Source organism: Cricetulus griseus (genome assembly GCF_003668045.3).
Source record: "Cricetulus griseus strain 17A/GY chromosome 1 unlocalized genomic scaffold, alternate assembly CriGri-PICRH-1.0 chr1_1, whole genome shotgun sequence".
Lineage (NCBI taxonomy): Eukaryota > Metazoa > Chordata > Mammalia > Rodentia > Cricetidae > Cricetulus > Cricetulus griseus.
This window is the reverse complement of record NW_023276807.1, coordinates 74,878,828-74,892,758: the sequence shown is the minus strand read 5'-3', so window position 1 is coordinate 74,892,758 and position 13,931 is coordinate 74,878,828. Positions and strand designations below refer to the sequence as shown.

The 13,931-nt window shown below is 39.8% G+C and overlaps 1 protein-coding gene across 1 annotated transcript in view; it reads right to left on the bottom strand.

Moving 5' to 3' along the window:
* The window catches only part of Shcbp1 (SHC binding and spindle associated 1), a 31,638-nt gene extending 19,557 nt beyond the window's left edge, over positions 1 to 12,081 (bottom strand). The window contains exons 1-4 of the mRNA XM_027387891.2: positions 11,927 to 12,081; positions 2,790 to 2,957; positions 2,558 to 2,673; positions 1,114 to 1,322 (exon numbers count right to left, since the gene is read on the bottom strand). Of these exons, the coding sequence (XP_027243692.1) occupies positions 1,114 to 1,322; positions 2,558 to 2,673; positions 2,790 to 2,957; positions 11,927 to 12,029 (596 nt within the window). The 5' untranslated portion in view covers positions 12,030 to 12,081. The remainder of the gene's footprint in view (positions 1 to 1,113; positions 1,323 to 2,557; positions 2,674 to 2,789; positions 2,958 to 11,926) is intronic.
* Positions 12,082 to 13,931: the final 1,850 nt, after the last annotated feature.

Below are 13,931 nucleotides of genomic sequence, written 5' to 3'. Positions count from 1 at the left end.
TCTTAGTATCTTTTCAAATGTATGCTTCTTTGGAATTTTATTTGTGAAAATCAATTTATTTAAACAACCAAGGCTTACTAGTGTATAAACCAGGGCCTATTGTATTGACATAGGAACGTGGTATTTTTACTCTCCACCTTAAAAAGGCAAATACAAAGCTAAGAAGAAGTCTAGCAAGCATGACTGCATAGACTGTATAGAATTTGAAAACAAATGTTTGTATTACTAATACACTGTTTTGTTTTACTCGGCAATTTAGACTCAGATTTTAGTGTCCAATTACAGATATTCATAATATATATCTACTTTAAGCACCTAAAAACAAATTTTCTTTAGTAAAAACACATATACCGAAATATACCATATCTATTTTCTTTCCATTTATCCCTTTTTTCTGTCCTATTATGTTCAAAATGTACCAACCACAAGCCTTAGCATTCATGACCTGAAATACTGTTGTGGAATAGTTCTTTACACTGTGTGAAGATATATAACTGTTTGGTTTAATAAAAAGTTAGATGGCCAACAACTAGGCAGGATTTTTGGGGCAAAGAGAACACTGGGAAGAAGGCAGTTGCTAGCCAGATGCAGAGAAAGCAGGACGGGTAGGAGATTAAATAACAAGCCATGAGCCACGTGACAGCATATAAATGAATAGAAATGGGTAAATTTAAGTTATAAGAGCTCGTTACAAACAAGCTTAAGCTATCAGCAGAGCTTTCATAATTAATAAGAAGTCTCAGTGTCGTTTATTTGGAAGCTGGCTGGTGGGACAGAGAAATACACCCTACAAAAGTTTCTAAGTTCATAAAAACAAAAGTAAGGCTCCTGCATATTTTGTCAACATTTGAAGAATCTGAATGATAAAGAAGTATTCCATATTCTTTTCAATGGGTTGGAAGTGATGACAAGATGAAAATTTAAGATATTAAGATTTTTGTTTTTAATTTTTAAAGATTTTCCTAGGGTGTGGATGTGTGGTTCAGTGGTAAAGACATTTCCTAGGGATTACAAGGACTAAGGGCTAAGCATCATGACAGAAAAGGACTGGAATTATTTCATGTAATTTACAGTTTTGACCACAGGGTCAGGTTTAACAACACCCCTTTCTACCTGACATGCTCAATTGCAAGAGCCATCTGGTGAGATTCATGTGAGCCATCCGACACCACCCACAACTCCTGCAGAGGCAGCTGAAACTCCTTCAGGTCCAAAAGCTCCTTCACGTTCGCCAAGGTAAAAGTGCTCAACTTAGATTCATAGATGCATGGCTCTGCAAGTCTCACTACTGCCTTCAGGGCTGAAAAGTCCACGTTTGTAACCTGAAATTCAAAATAACAGTTACTCATTTTAATACCCAGAATCAAAGGGGCTGGAGAGATGGCTCAGCGGTTAAGAGCACTGACTGCTCTTCCAGAGGTCCTGAGTTCAATTCCCAGAAACCACATGCTGGCTCATAAACATCTTGAATGAGATCTGGTGCCCTCTGCTGGCATGCAGGCAGAAGACTGTATACATAAATAAATAAAATCTTAAAAAAATACTCAGAATCAAAATTGAAACACATATATAAAATACTATTTATAACCTACTTTTTTTTTTTTTTTAAAAAGTATGAAATGGTTTAGAAAGGCTTTTAAGGAAAAAGAAAAGAGAACTGGCTCTTATTCTCAGCCTAAAATCAAGGTGAAAAATAAACAAGAGGCCTTCTGGGTAGGATGGCAGAAAAAAATTGCGTCTGTGAGACACGGTGAAGAAAAAAAGCCTCAGAATTTTAAAAACCAGAATATCTCAAAGATAAAGAGCACTATTAATTAAAACAAGCAGCGATAGAAAAGCTAAAAAGTAAGCCGGGCGTTGGTGGCACATGCCTTTAATCCCAGCACTCAGGAGGCAGAGGCAGAGGCAGGTGGATCTCTGTGAGTTCGAGGCCAGCCTGGTCTCCAGATCGAGTGCCAGGATAGGCTCCAAAGCTACACGGAGAAACCCTGTCTCAAAAAAAAAAAAAAAAAAAAAAAGCAAAGCCGAAAAGTACTGAAAAAAAGATAGGTGACTCAAGTTCTTCAGCAACTAGAGGGGAAACAGAAGCCTCCTCCAAAAGGAAAGCGAGGTGTACACTAGAAAGAGGATGAGACAGAGTACCACCTCACAAGCCAACAGCCTCCACAAGCTTCAAAACCAGCTGTGAGTTTGAATTTTTTAAAAAAGAAACAAGAAAAGAGATCATGAAAAGGGTGGAAAAGATCTTAATGGGGCATAAAATGGAGAGGATAAAGGAACACAATGATCAGAAAGCAGATGCTGGAAACTAACTTGGGGGAGGGAGGGAACCATGTGGAAGGGATTTGTGGGGAGGACAACACATGAGAACAAAGTATGTCACACATGTATGAGGATGCCATGTAGTATGAAAACTATCATATATAACCTTAAAAATGACCAATGATTCCAAGAAGGATTAAGAACAAATACATTAATTCAATTCAGGACCTGGAGGACAAAATCAGAAACATAGAGGAAAGCTTGGCAAACGTTTTCATAAGATAATTCAACTTACCTCAACAAGCACCTCAAACACGTTAGTGTGCCAGACTGCCCACCATCCAGATGGCTCAAGGGCTTTTTCCAAGAAGCTGATTGTGAATTCCTTTACCTCAGAGGCCTTACAGTCAGCTGCAAATAAGAATCGGAAATATACATTCATCTGAATCCATTTTCTCAGAACAAATGACAACCTGAGGACAATCTATTTACAAAATAAAATTATAAAAAGACAAGAACTTACTCACCTAAAATGTAATCTTGATAGGCTCTGAATCTTTCATAAAACAAAAGTTCATTTGTTTGGATAATCTGTGGAAAAATAATTTTTCCTTCTGGCACAAGAGTTTGTTCAGTAGCATCTGGCTCAGTATGGCAACTATGATCACTGCATGGATCTGCATCCTGGAATAAACCTAAAACAATATAACATACAAACTCAACTATCTAGTTATTAGATAGTCTTCCTAATTGTAAGTCTATTTAGATAATCCAAACAAAATAAAAATAAGAATTTTGGAGATGAATGCCCTATTTAACTTCCCATGATCTAAAATGTCACTAGTTATTGAAGCTTAGACGTCTTGAAATCTAAATTATACTTCAAACAACAACCACTTAGAAAATTTCAGATATTTTTGTTACTATTTGTGATGATTTTGGAAGCCACACAAGTTCTCTTTCAAAGGTAATAGTTATGATTTTCAAAGATTTTCATTTTTAAGTACTTGTATGAGTGTAAGCCTGTGTGAGGGTATGTATACATGAGTGCACCTGGAGTTACAGGCAATTGTAAGTCACTCACTGCAAAAACAGTACTCTCTAAGCTCAGCAGTTAAAAACATGCACTGCTCTTGCAGAGGACCAGAGTTCAATCCCCAGCACCCATGCATGTGGCAGCTCACAGGCAATCAAATGCCCTCTTCTGGCCTATGCAAGCTGTTGCATGTACCCGGTACATACGAAGCCACACAAGCACACATACATCCAGGAGAATATTTTACATTAATTCCTAAAAAATAGTAATGGAAAAGGAACTGCATTCCTATACTCCTTCTCAAAAGGAGTGTTGAGACCTCTTTTTATTTTCTACACTATGAGTCTATTAGTGGTCCTTCAAAAAATAGAATGAAATTCTTAAGGTTTACTTGATTAAGACAACTAGATAAGATTTCTAATTTCAGTAACTCTGTATAAGGCAAGAAGTAGAAAATGCAAACCACCTTAGACATAAGCTATGTGTAATTAGGTTTCATAAACTATGATTAGACACTATCGTATCTAATTCTATGTAATAAGATTTTTTTTGTAGGCAAAGTGATTACTAAATAAATAATGCCTACGGTAGCTGTTAAGACTTGGCAGAGTGCTTTCCTGAGGTCTCAGGGAAGGTATGCAAAATTTTTACTAGGCTTTCTTCCCTTTCCTTTGTTTTCTACTTTCCATTTCCTTGTCTGTGAGGTCACCAGAATTATTGACCAAAGTATACCCAAAGGTCACAGGATGGTTTGAATGAGAATGGTCCCCATAGAGTCATATATCTGATGCTTGGTTCCCAATTGGAGGTCCATTTAGGAAGGATTAGGAGGTGTGGCACTGTTGCATGAAGTATGTCATTGGGGATAGGTTTTGAGCTCTCTCTCTCTCTCTCTCTCTCTCTCTCTCTCTCTCTCTCTCTCCTCTCTCTAAGATCGAAAGCAAGCTCAGTGCCATGCCTGCCTGCTGCCATGCTTCCTGCCATATCACCGACTAACTATCTGAAACTGTGTACGTTCTAAAAGCTGCCTTTTTCATGTTGACTCTTTATAGCAACATGACAAAGATAATTAAAAACAACAATATACAAGCCTTAGAGGGTATCAGTTTCCTACCCCATAAAGGGAAGATAGAAATAATATGCTTACTACAATTAGGATTAAATAGGGCATTTCTTAATAACTCACAATAGTGTCACTAATGAAATATATATACTTGTTTAAAAATAGCTTATTAATTCCTGCTTGTCCCTGCTTATATTCTGAGTCTGCCTGCTATGTCACTTCCTGCCTGGATCACAAGACTTTACATTTTCCAGAATCCTCCTAGACTCCTAGTCCCGCCTATCTTGCTGCCTCATTGGCCAAACAGTGCTTTATTTAACAACCAATTAAGATAAACATACACAGAAGGACGTCCCCCATCACCCCCCCCCCGTTTTTTGGGGGGGGTGGTTGGTGGGGAACACTCTTGAGACAAGGTCTCAGGGGCTCAGGCTGGGTTCAGACTCACTTTATAACTGAAGATAACTTAGAACCTCTAACTCTCTTACTTTTACCTCCCGAGTGCTGAGACTGTGTAACACTCTGCTCAGTTGTATATGGTACCGGGGACAGAAAGCAGGGCCTCATGAATGCTATGCAAGTACTACATCAAACTGAGATACAGCTCCAGTCTTGAAGGTACCTTTTCTGCCAGAAAGTCTAGATGCCACTTCTACTTTAGACTATTCTTTACTTGCAGATTATATTTTCTGTGAAGAATATTTTCCCATCGCTGAAAAAAACAAATTCTCTCTCTCTCTCTCTCTCTCTCTCTCTCTCTCTCTCTCTCTCTCTCTCTCTCTCTCTATTCTTCTCTCATACATCTCAACCTCAGTTTCTCCTCCCTCCATTCCTCCCAGGACACCCTCCCCCACCCCACCTTGATCCACTCCTTCTCCAAACACAGTGTAACAAGTTACAATAAGACTAGGCACAAACCCTCATATCAAGACTGGGCAAGGCAATCCAGTAGGAGGAAAAGGGTCCCAAGGATAGGCTAAAGAGACAGAGACAATCCCACTCCCACTGTGAGGAGTCCCACCAAAAACACCAAGCTAACAACCATAACATGTTTGCAGGGGACCCACTGCAGATCCACGCAGGCTCCATGATTGCCTCTTTAGTCTCTGTGAGCCCCTGAGTCCTGCTTACTGATTTTGTAGGCCTATTCTCTTAGTGTTCCCAACCATTCTGGCTTTTACAATTCTTCTTCCCCTTCTTTCATGGGGTTCCCCTAGCTCCAAGGGAAGGGACCAGATAGAAATCTCCAGTTTAGGCTCTCTCAGCCTAATGTTTGGCTGTGGGTCTCTGCATATGTTCCCATCAACTACTGGAGGAAGCCTCTCTAATGATGATTGGACTAGGCACCAAAATCTGAATATAGCAGAATATCATTAGGAATCATTTTATTGATTTTTTTTCCAGTATCTTAGGTCTCTAGGCTGTCCAGCCTCCAGTTCTTGGTCATCCAGGTAGCGTTCCATTTTGTGGACCTCAAATTAGACCAGCCATTGGTTGTCTATTCCCACAAGTTCTGTGTCTCCATTGCCTCTGTACATCTTGCAGGCAAGATAGATTGTAGGTTGAAGGTTTTGTGGCTGGGTTGGTATCCCAATCCCATCAATGGAAATTGCCTGGTTACAGAAGATGGTGGGTTCAGGCTCTGTATCTTCCATTCCTGAGTACTTGCTGGGGTCACCATCACAGAACCCAGAGAGTTTCTACTGCACTAGATTTCCATACCTGCCCCCCAAATGCCCTCCTCTTCCCATACTCTCTCCCTCTATCACTCTGACCACCATCTGATCCCTCCTGTTCCCATTCCCATATGTCCCAGGTCCACCTGCAAATCTATACTCTTTCCCCTTCCCAGGGAGATCCACCCACACCCCTTAGAATCCTCCTTGTTACTTATCCTATATGGGTCTGTAGATTATATCATGATGACTTATGATTTAACAGCTACTATATACTTATACGTGAGTACATATCATGTTTGTCTTTCTGAGTCTGAGTTACCTCACTTAGGATGATTTTTTTCTAGTTCCATCCATTTTCCTGCAAATTTCATGATGTCATTTTTAAGCAACTGAGTAATACTCCATTGTGTAAATGTACCACATTTTCTTCATCCATTCTTTGGTTGAGGGACGTGTAGATTGTTTCCAGTATCTGGCTATTATGAAAAAAAATCACTACAAACACAGTTGAGCAAGTGACTTTGGAGGAGGAGGGAATGTCCTTTGGGTATATGCTTAAGAATAGTATACTTGGATCTTGAAACAGATTGATTTCATTTCTGAGGAAAAGCCATATTGATTCCCATAGTGGTTGTATAAGTGTGCACTCCCACCAGCAGGGAGGACTGTTCCCCTTGCTCTGTATCTTAATCCTTACCAAGTCATTCTGGCTGGTGTAAGATGGAATGTCAAAGTAGTTTTAATTTGCATTTCCCTAATGGCTAAGGATATTGAAAATTTATTTAAGTGTCTCTTAGCCATTTGAGATTCCTATATTGAAAATTCTGTTTAGATCTGTATTGCATTTTTAAATTGGATCATTTGGTTTGTTGATGTCTAGTTTCTTTGGTTCAATATACATTTTGGATATTAGCCCTTTATCAGATGTGGAGTTGGTGAAATCTTTCCTCATTATGTAGGCTGCCATTTCGTCCTATTGTTCATGCCCTTTGCCTTAGAGAAGCTTTTCAGTTTCATTTATTAATTGTTGATCTTAGTGCCTATACTACTTCCTGTGCGGAAGCATTCAAGGCTATTCCCCACTTTCTTTTCTGTCAGGTTCACTGTATGTGGAATTATATTGAGGTCTTTGATCCACTTGGACTTGAGTTTTCTACAGGGTGGTATGGGACTCTTCTTCTTCTTCTTCTTCTTCTTCTTCTTCTTCTTCTTCTTCTTCTTCTTCTTCTTCTTCTTCTTCTTCCTCCTCCTCCTCCTCCTCCTCCTCCTCCTCCTCCTCCCCCTCCTTTTTAAAAGATTTTATTTATTATGTATACAGTCTTCTGCCTGCATGCCAGCAGAGGGCACCAGACTCATTCAAGGTGGCTATGAGCCACCATGTGGTTGCCGGGAATTGAAATCAGGACCTCTGGAAGAGCTTAACTGCTGAGCCATCTCTCCAGCCCCTATTTGCATTATTCTATATGAAGACATCCAATTAGACTAGCATCATTTGTTTAAGGTGCTTTCTCTTTTTCATTGTGTCTGTCTTCTTTATAAAAAAAAAAAAATCAGGTGTCCACAGGTGTGTGGATTTATGTATGGATTTTCAACTTGATTCCATTGCTCAACATGCCTGTTTTTATGCCAATACCATGTGCTTTTATTACTGTAGCTCTGTAGTACAGCTTGAAATCAGGGGTGATGATCCCTCCAGAAGTTCTTTTATTATTCAAAATTGTTTTTAGCTATCGTAAATTTTTTATTTTTTTCATTTGAAGTTGTAAATTGTTCTTCCAAGGTCTGTTAAGAATTCTGTTGGAATTTTGATGGCGACTGCATTGAATCTGTAGATTGCTTTTGGTAAGATGGCTATTTTTACTATATTGACCTTACCAATTTATGAGTAAGGGAGATCTTTCCATCTTCTGATTTCTTCTTCAACTTCTTTCTTCAAAGATTTGAAGTTTTTACCATACAAGTCTTTCATTTGCTTGGTTAGAGTTATCTCAAGATATTTTATATTTGTGGCTATTGTGAACAGTTTTGTTTCCTGGATTTCTTTGAGTTAATTTTGTATCCCACCATTTTGTTGGAGATGTTTATTAGCTGTAGGAATTGCCTGGTAGGATATTTGGGTTTGCTTACATATACCATCATATCATTTGTACATAGCAATACTTCGGTTTCTTCCTTTCCAATTTGTATCCTCTTGTTCTCCTTCAGTTGTCTTATTGTTCTGGCTGAACTTCAAGTACTATATTGAATAGAATGGAAAGAGTGGGCAGCTATGTCTTGCTCTTGATTTTCCACTTTAGATGGTTCTCCATTCACAGCTTGTATGTTCTATGAAGAGCATTTCCATGACTGAACAAGACAAATTTCTAAAGCACGTGATTATTGAGCTGAAGACTGCAAAGCTAACATTGGTGATTGCAGATTTCTAAAGATACATTTCATATTGAAGAGAAATAACCTACTCATCACAAATTTTTGTAATATGTTAAGAATCAATGCCATAGCTCCATTTGAAGAACAAGATAACTATTCTGTGTTATTTGATGTTTTCATAAGAAGAATCAATTAATAGAGAAGAGCTTTAGAAATAGATACTGAAAGAAATTTTGGAACATTTTGATACCAATGTCTACAACATTTGTATATTTTAAGCAGTGAAAAATTGTTCAGAAGCATTTTTATCTTTTAAAACATAGCCATGCTTTCAACATTTGGTTTTCCAGAAACTGTAAACAATGAATTTCTACATACATTACAGAAAAAAAACTTGGCAATTTACAGTTTAAACTGTAAGAAGATAAAAACCACCTGAGATAAAAATACAGCATCACTAAATCAATCCAAAAACAGAGAATTTGACTAATTTTGTGTCATTAACTATTTGGAATTTGCAAAGTTATGGGAATAAGTTCAAGTCCAAAGACTATCAGGGCCTGCTAGACCAACTCTGCAATGACTGATCTTAATGGGAAGAATATCTTATCTTTGCTATGCATTTTATGAAAACCAGATGGAAAACATGAATTATTGGGAACGTTTATGTGCACATGACGTAAATCTCAAAATAAAGTCAGAACTTGAATTAAATTTCTACTAGCAAGTGAAATTGGCCCATTTCATTCAAAGACAAGTTCTCCAAATGCAGATACTATGGCTGTCATGTTGAGTTCAACTCCAAAAACAGATTTAAAAGCTCACATAGAAGAAGCTAAACACTGTTTCCTCAAAGACATGAGATTAGAGTATTATTTTCCTACCTGTGAAAATGCCATTAATTTGCACACTATCCAACAGTGATCTGACAGCCAAAGGGGGTTAAATAAACAAAACAAAACCCCAAACCATCCTATCAACACAGAAACATCAATTGAGAAGGGATAAGAGTTTGTTCTGGAGGCAAATATGAGCACTGTCTTAGTTAGGGTTATTGTCACTAGGATGAAACAGTATGACCAAAAGCAACTTGGAGAGGAAAGGGTTTATTTCACTCACAGTTCATTATCAAAAGCAGTGAGGGCAAGAACTCAAGCAGGGCAGAAACTTGGAGGCAGGAGTTGATGCAGAGGCCATAGAGGGGTACTGCTTACTGGCTTGATCATCATAACTTGCTTGGCCTGTTTTTTTAGAAAACCCAGGACCACCAGCCCAGGGATAGCACCATCCACAATGGGCTGGGCTCTCCCCCATCAATCACTAATTAAGAAAATGTTGTACAGATGGATCTTATATGGGGATTTTCTCAATTGAGGTTCAGTCCTTTCAGATAATTCTAGCTTGTGTAAAGTTGACATAAATTTAGTCAGCATAGTGACCACAACAATTTTAGGTTACCCCAAATTCTATGTTCCAATGTGGAGGCATTTTTGCTAACTTTTTTTTTTTTATAGTAACAGAACAACAACAACGACGACAACAACAACAACAAAAGAAGTCATAAATCAAGACTTTTTCAAAGACATTGGTGGGAACCAGAGACAAGTTACAGGCAAGCACAGAACTCCCAGCTGTAAAAATTCTGACAGCATTCTTAGCCCTTTGATTGGTAGAAACTAGGGTGTGTTAAGTTAATGCATTCAAAATACTGTTTGCTACACCTGCTAGTCATAGAATGTTAGGTCTAACTTTATCTGTTAATCATGGGATATTAGATCTGACACAGAGGTGGGCAAGGAGTGATTATTTAAAGTAGCCCAAGATAAACTATAATTAGGGCCCACAACTTCTCCACATCACTGAAGTCAATCAGCTTTTGTACACATGCCTTCAATAAACTTTTACACATACAAGTTAAATATGCCTTTGCACACATAGCTTCTTTCCAGGGTTCTCATTCACACGTCCATCATCATTGTACACACATCTAAATTGCATGCTTTAGAAGCAAAGCCGCTATTTAAACTGATCCAATTGCTACTACAGGAATGCCTGAGTGACTACTAAAGAAACTGCTACAGAAACCATTTTCATATTTTTCTCCTATGAGACAGACATGAAAGAACAGTTTAAATGTAAACACCAGCCAAGTATTTGTCCTTGATGTAATAATCTAAAAATTTTCCAAGAAATACAATAAATTCATCTACTGGAAACATTCATGTTTATTTTTATATATTAAGAAATGATTACCACAAGAAGGCTGATTTCCATTACCTTACATAGCTTCATTAAATGGTCTTTGTGCTGTTCATTACATCTCCTTTGGCAAACATCTCTCAAGGATGACCCTTTTCCCTGTCACTCCTACTCCTAACTCTCAGTTACTGGGATCATAGGTAGGTTCCACCCATGGCTTCTAAGTACAACTTTTTCATATTCCATATATGTTAGCATAAAAATTTAGTTCCTCACAGCACTTTAAAGTTGTCCCTTTCATATTATTGCATTTTTTTCCACATCAGAACTACTGATCGTTTTCTAAGGGGGTAAACTGTACAAAAACAACTCTGGCTGTTCATAAAGCAGAATTAAGCCACACCTATGATTTCTCACTTTAACAGAATGGATTCCACTACACATTCTAACTGAACATGTTAATATAAACTAGCTTTAAGAAATTAACGGGGAGGGGGAGAAATTAACAGGGCCGGGCATGGTGTTGCAGACCTTTAACCCCACCCAGTACTTGGCAAGCAGAGGCAAGTATCAGTCTGAGTTTGGGACTGGCCTGGTCTACATAGTGAGTCTCAGGTCACCCAGGGCTATGTAGAAACCCTGCCTCAAAACAAAACAAACCAACAACAACATAACAAGAATTGGGGATGTAGAATACTTCCCTAGCACATGCAAGAACCTAAACTGGCAAATAACAATTAAATCGGCAATAGAATTTCCATGCCAGATACAAAGAACTAGAGGGTTGGAAAGACTGGGTTACTAATATTACTGGATTCTACTCCAACTGAACCCTGCAGACTGTGGGCGTGTCATCTGTCCTCAGTGCTAGGGACAGATATTTATGTCAGAGTTCAAGCTTGTTTTCCAAAAAAGGAAAACTAGCGCATGATCACTTAGGCGTAGGTTAAACAACAACAACAGCAACAAAACAAACATCTTGGCTCAACACATAAATGATTACCAAGAGCCCGGCGTTGGTGGCGCAGGCAGGAGGGATCTCTGTGAGTTCGAGACCAGCCTGGTCTATAGAACGAGTTCCAGGACAGCTAGAGCTACACAGAGAAACTTTGTCTCGAGAAACCAACCAACAAACAAACAAGAGTACAAAGCTCCCTGTGTCCTTTCCATTTGCGGGGTTCCGGGCCAGATCCAACTCCCCAGATCTCCTCTCCGGAAGCTGAGTCCGGAGGACGGGGAGCCTAAGGTGGCCACAGTCCCTCCCGAGCCGGCGGTCGCGATGGGTGCAAGCTCGCACGGCCCTCCTACGCCGCTCACCTTCCTGCCGGGACGCCGGGTCCTCCTCGGCTGCCAAGGCGGCGCTCGCTGGAACCATAACTCCAGGCTCCAGAAGCGAACTTCCCGGCAGTTCTCCAGCCATTTCAAAAGTACGCGGGCGGCGGCCGGGCCCCAGACGCGATGACGCAATCGTTGGACAGAGGGGCCTCTTCGGCTTCCAGAGACGCCCTTGACAGTGCCTCAGCGCCACCTAGGGGATAGGCGGACTGTGTTGGGCCAAGTTCTTGGACTGGTCTCTGGGTTATCCAACAAACAAAAGGAAGCTGAATGTTGATATAAACTTGAATGATTTCTCTAGACGCACACACACACACACGCACGCACGCACGCACGCGCGCGCACACACGCACGCGCGCGCGGAGCTCGGATGTTGAGCAGAGCAGAAAAGATGATTAAAATGAAATGATGAAGATAACGCCGTCTTGTTTTGACTACATTTTATGTTTGCTTAGAGAGTTCTCAGCCCAGGCAGCCTTGGAAATACATACAAGATTTCAATGGCCTTGACCATCGTCCAGATGTATTAACTGAAATCATTGGCAAGTTATGTCTAAAATAACTACTATTCTTTGTCAAGAATGAATGCTCCAAGGTCACTCTAACCCTCATCTAACTTTGGTGTATCTTAGTGGGTTTTTGTCTTCAAAATGTATGTATCTCTGAGCTTGGGCACCAAGAGTCTTTCCAGAGGCTCCAGCTTGTTTTTGCTCTGGCCTTCACTAAAAAGGGCTCAAAAGGTTTCTTTTGTTTGTTTGTTTTATTTTTATTAATTTAGTTTTTACATACCAATCCCAGTTCCCCCTCCCTCCTCATCCCCATCCCCTCCCCTCCCCCCCTCCCCTCTGCTCAATAGAGAAAGTAAGGCCTCCCCTAGGAAGTCTACTAAGTCTGCCGTATCATCTAGTTGAGGCAGGACCAAAGCATCTCTCCACCCCTACACCCCCGTGTCTAGGCTGGGCAAGAAATCTCTCCATATAGAACGGGCTCCACTAAGTCAGTTTGCGCTTTAGTGTTAGATCTTGGACCCACTGCTGGTGGCCTCATATTCCAAGAAACACCACTGTCACCTATATTAAGGGAGTCTAGTTCAGTCTTATGCAGGTTCCCCATTTGTCAGACCTGAGTCAGTGATCTCTCACTAGCTCAGGTCAGCTGATTCTGTGGGTTTCCCCATTATGATCTTGACTCCTTTGTTAATTTTTTTGCTCTCCCCTCACTTCGATTGTACTCCAGGAGCTTGGCCCGTCGGTTAGTTGTGGATTTCTGCATCTGCTTCCATCTGTTTCTGGAAGAGGGTTCTAGCTTCTCTGGGGTTATGGATTGTAGGCTGGGTATCTGTTGCTTTATGTCTGGTATCCACTTATGAGTGAGTACATACTATATTTGTCTTTCTGGTTTTGGGCTGCCTCACTTAGGATGCTTTTTCCTAGTTCTGTCCATTTGCCTGAGAATTTTAGGAGGCCATTGTTTCTTACTGCTGAGTAGTACTCCTTTGTGTAAATGTGCCACATTTTCTTTATCCATTCTTCAGTTGAGGGGAATCTAGGCTGTTCCCAAGATCTGGCTATTATAAATAATGTTGCTATGAACATAGTTGAGAAAATGTCCTTGTGGTATGAATGTGCCTCCTTCGGGTATATGCCCAACAGTGGTATTGCAGGGTATTGAGGTAGGTTGTTCCCTAATTTTCTGAGAAATCTCCATACTAATTTCCACAGTTGCTGTACAAGTTTGCATTCCCATCCTCAATGGAGGAGTGTTCCCCTTTCTGTATATCCTCTCCAGTGTAAGCTGTCATTGGTGTTTTTTATTCTAGCCATTCTGACAGGTGCAAGGTGGTATCTCAGAGTGATTTTGATTTGCATTTCCAAAAGGGCTTAAAAGTTTTAATTGACTTAATCAGTGTGGTTTTCAATTACTATCTTCAGTGGATCATTACAAAAAGTAAAAAAAAAAGTGATATTTATACATGTTTCAGCCATTA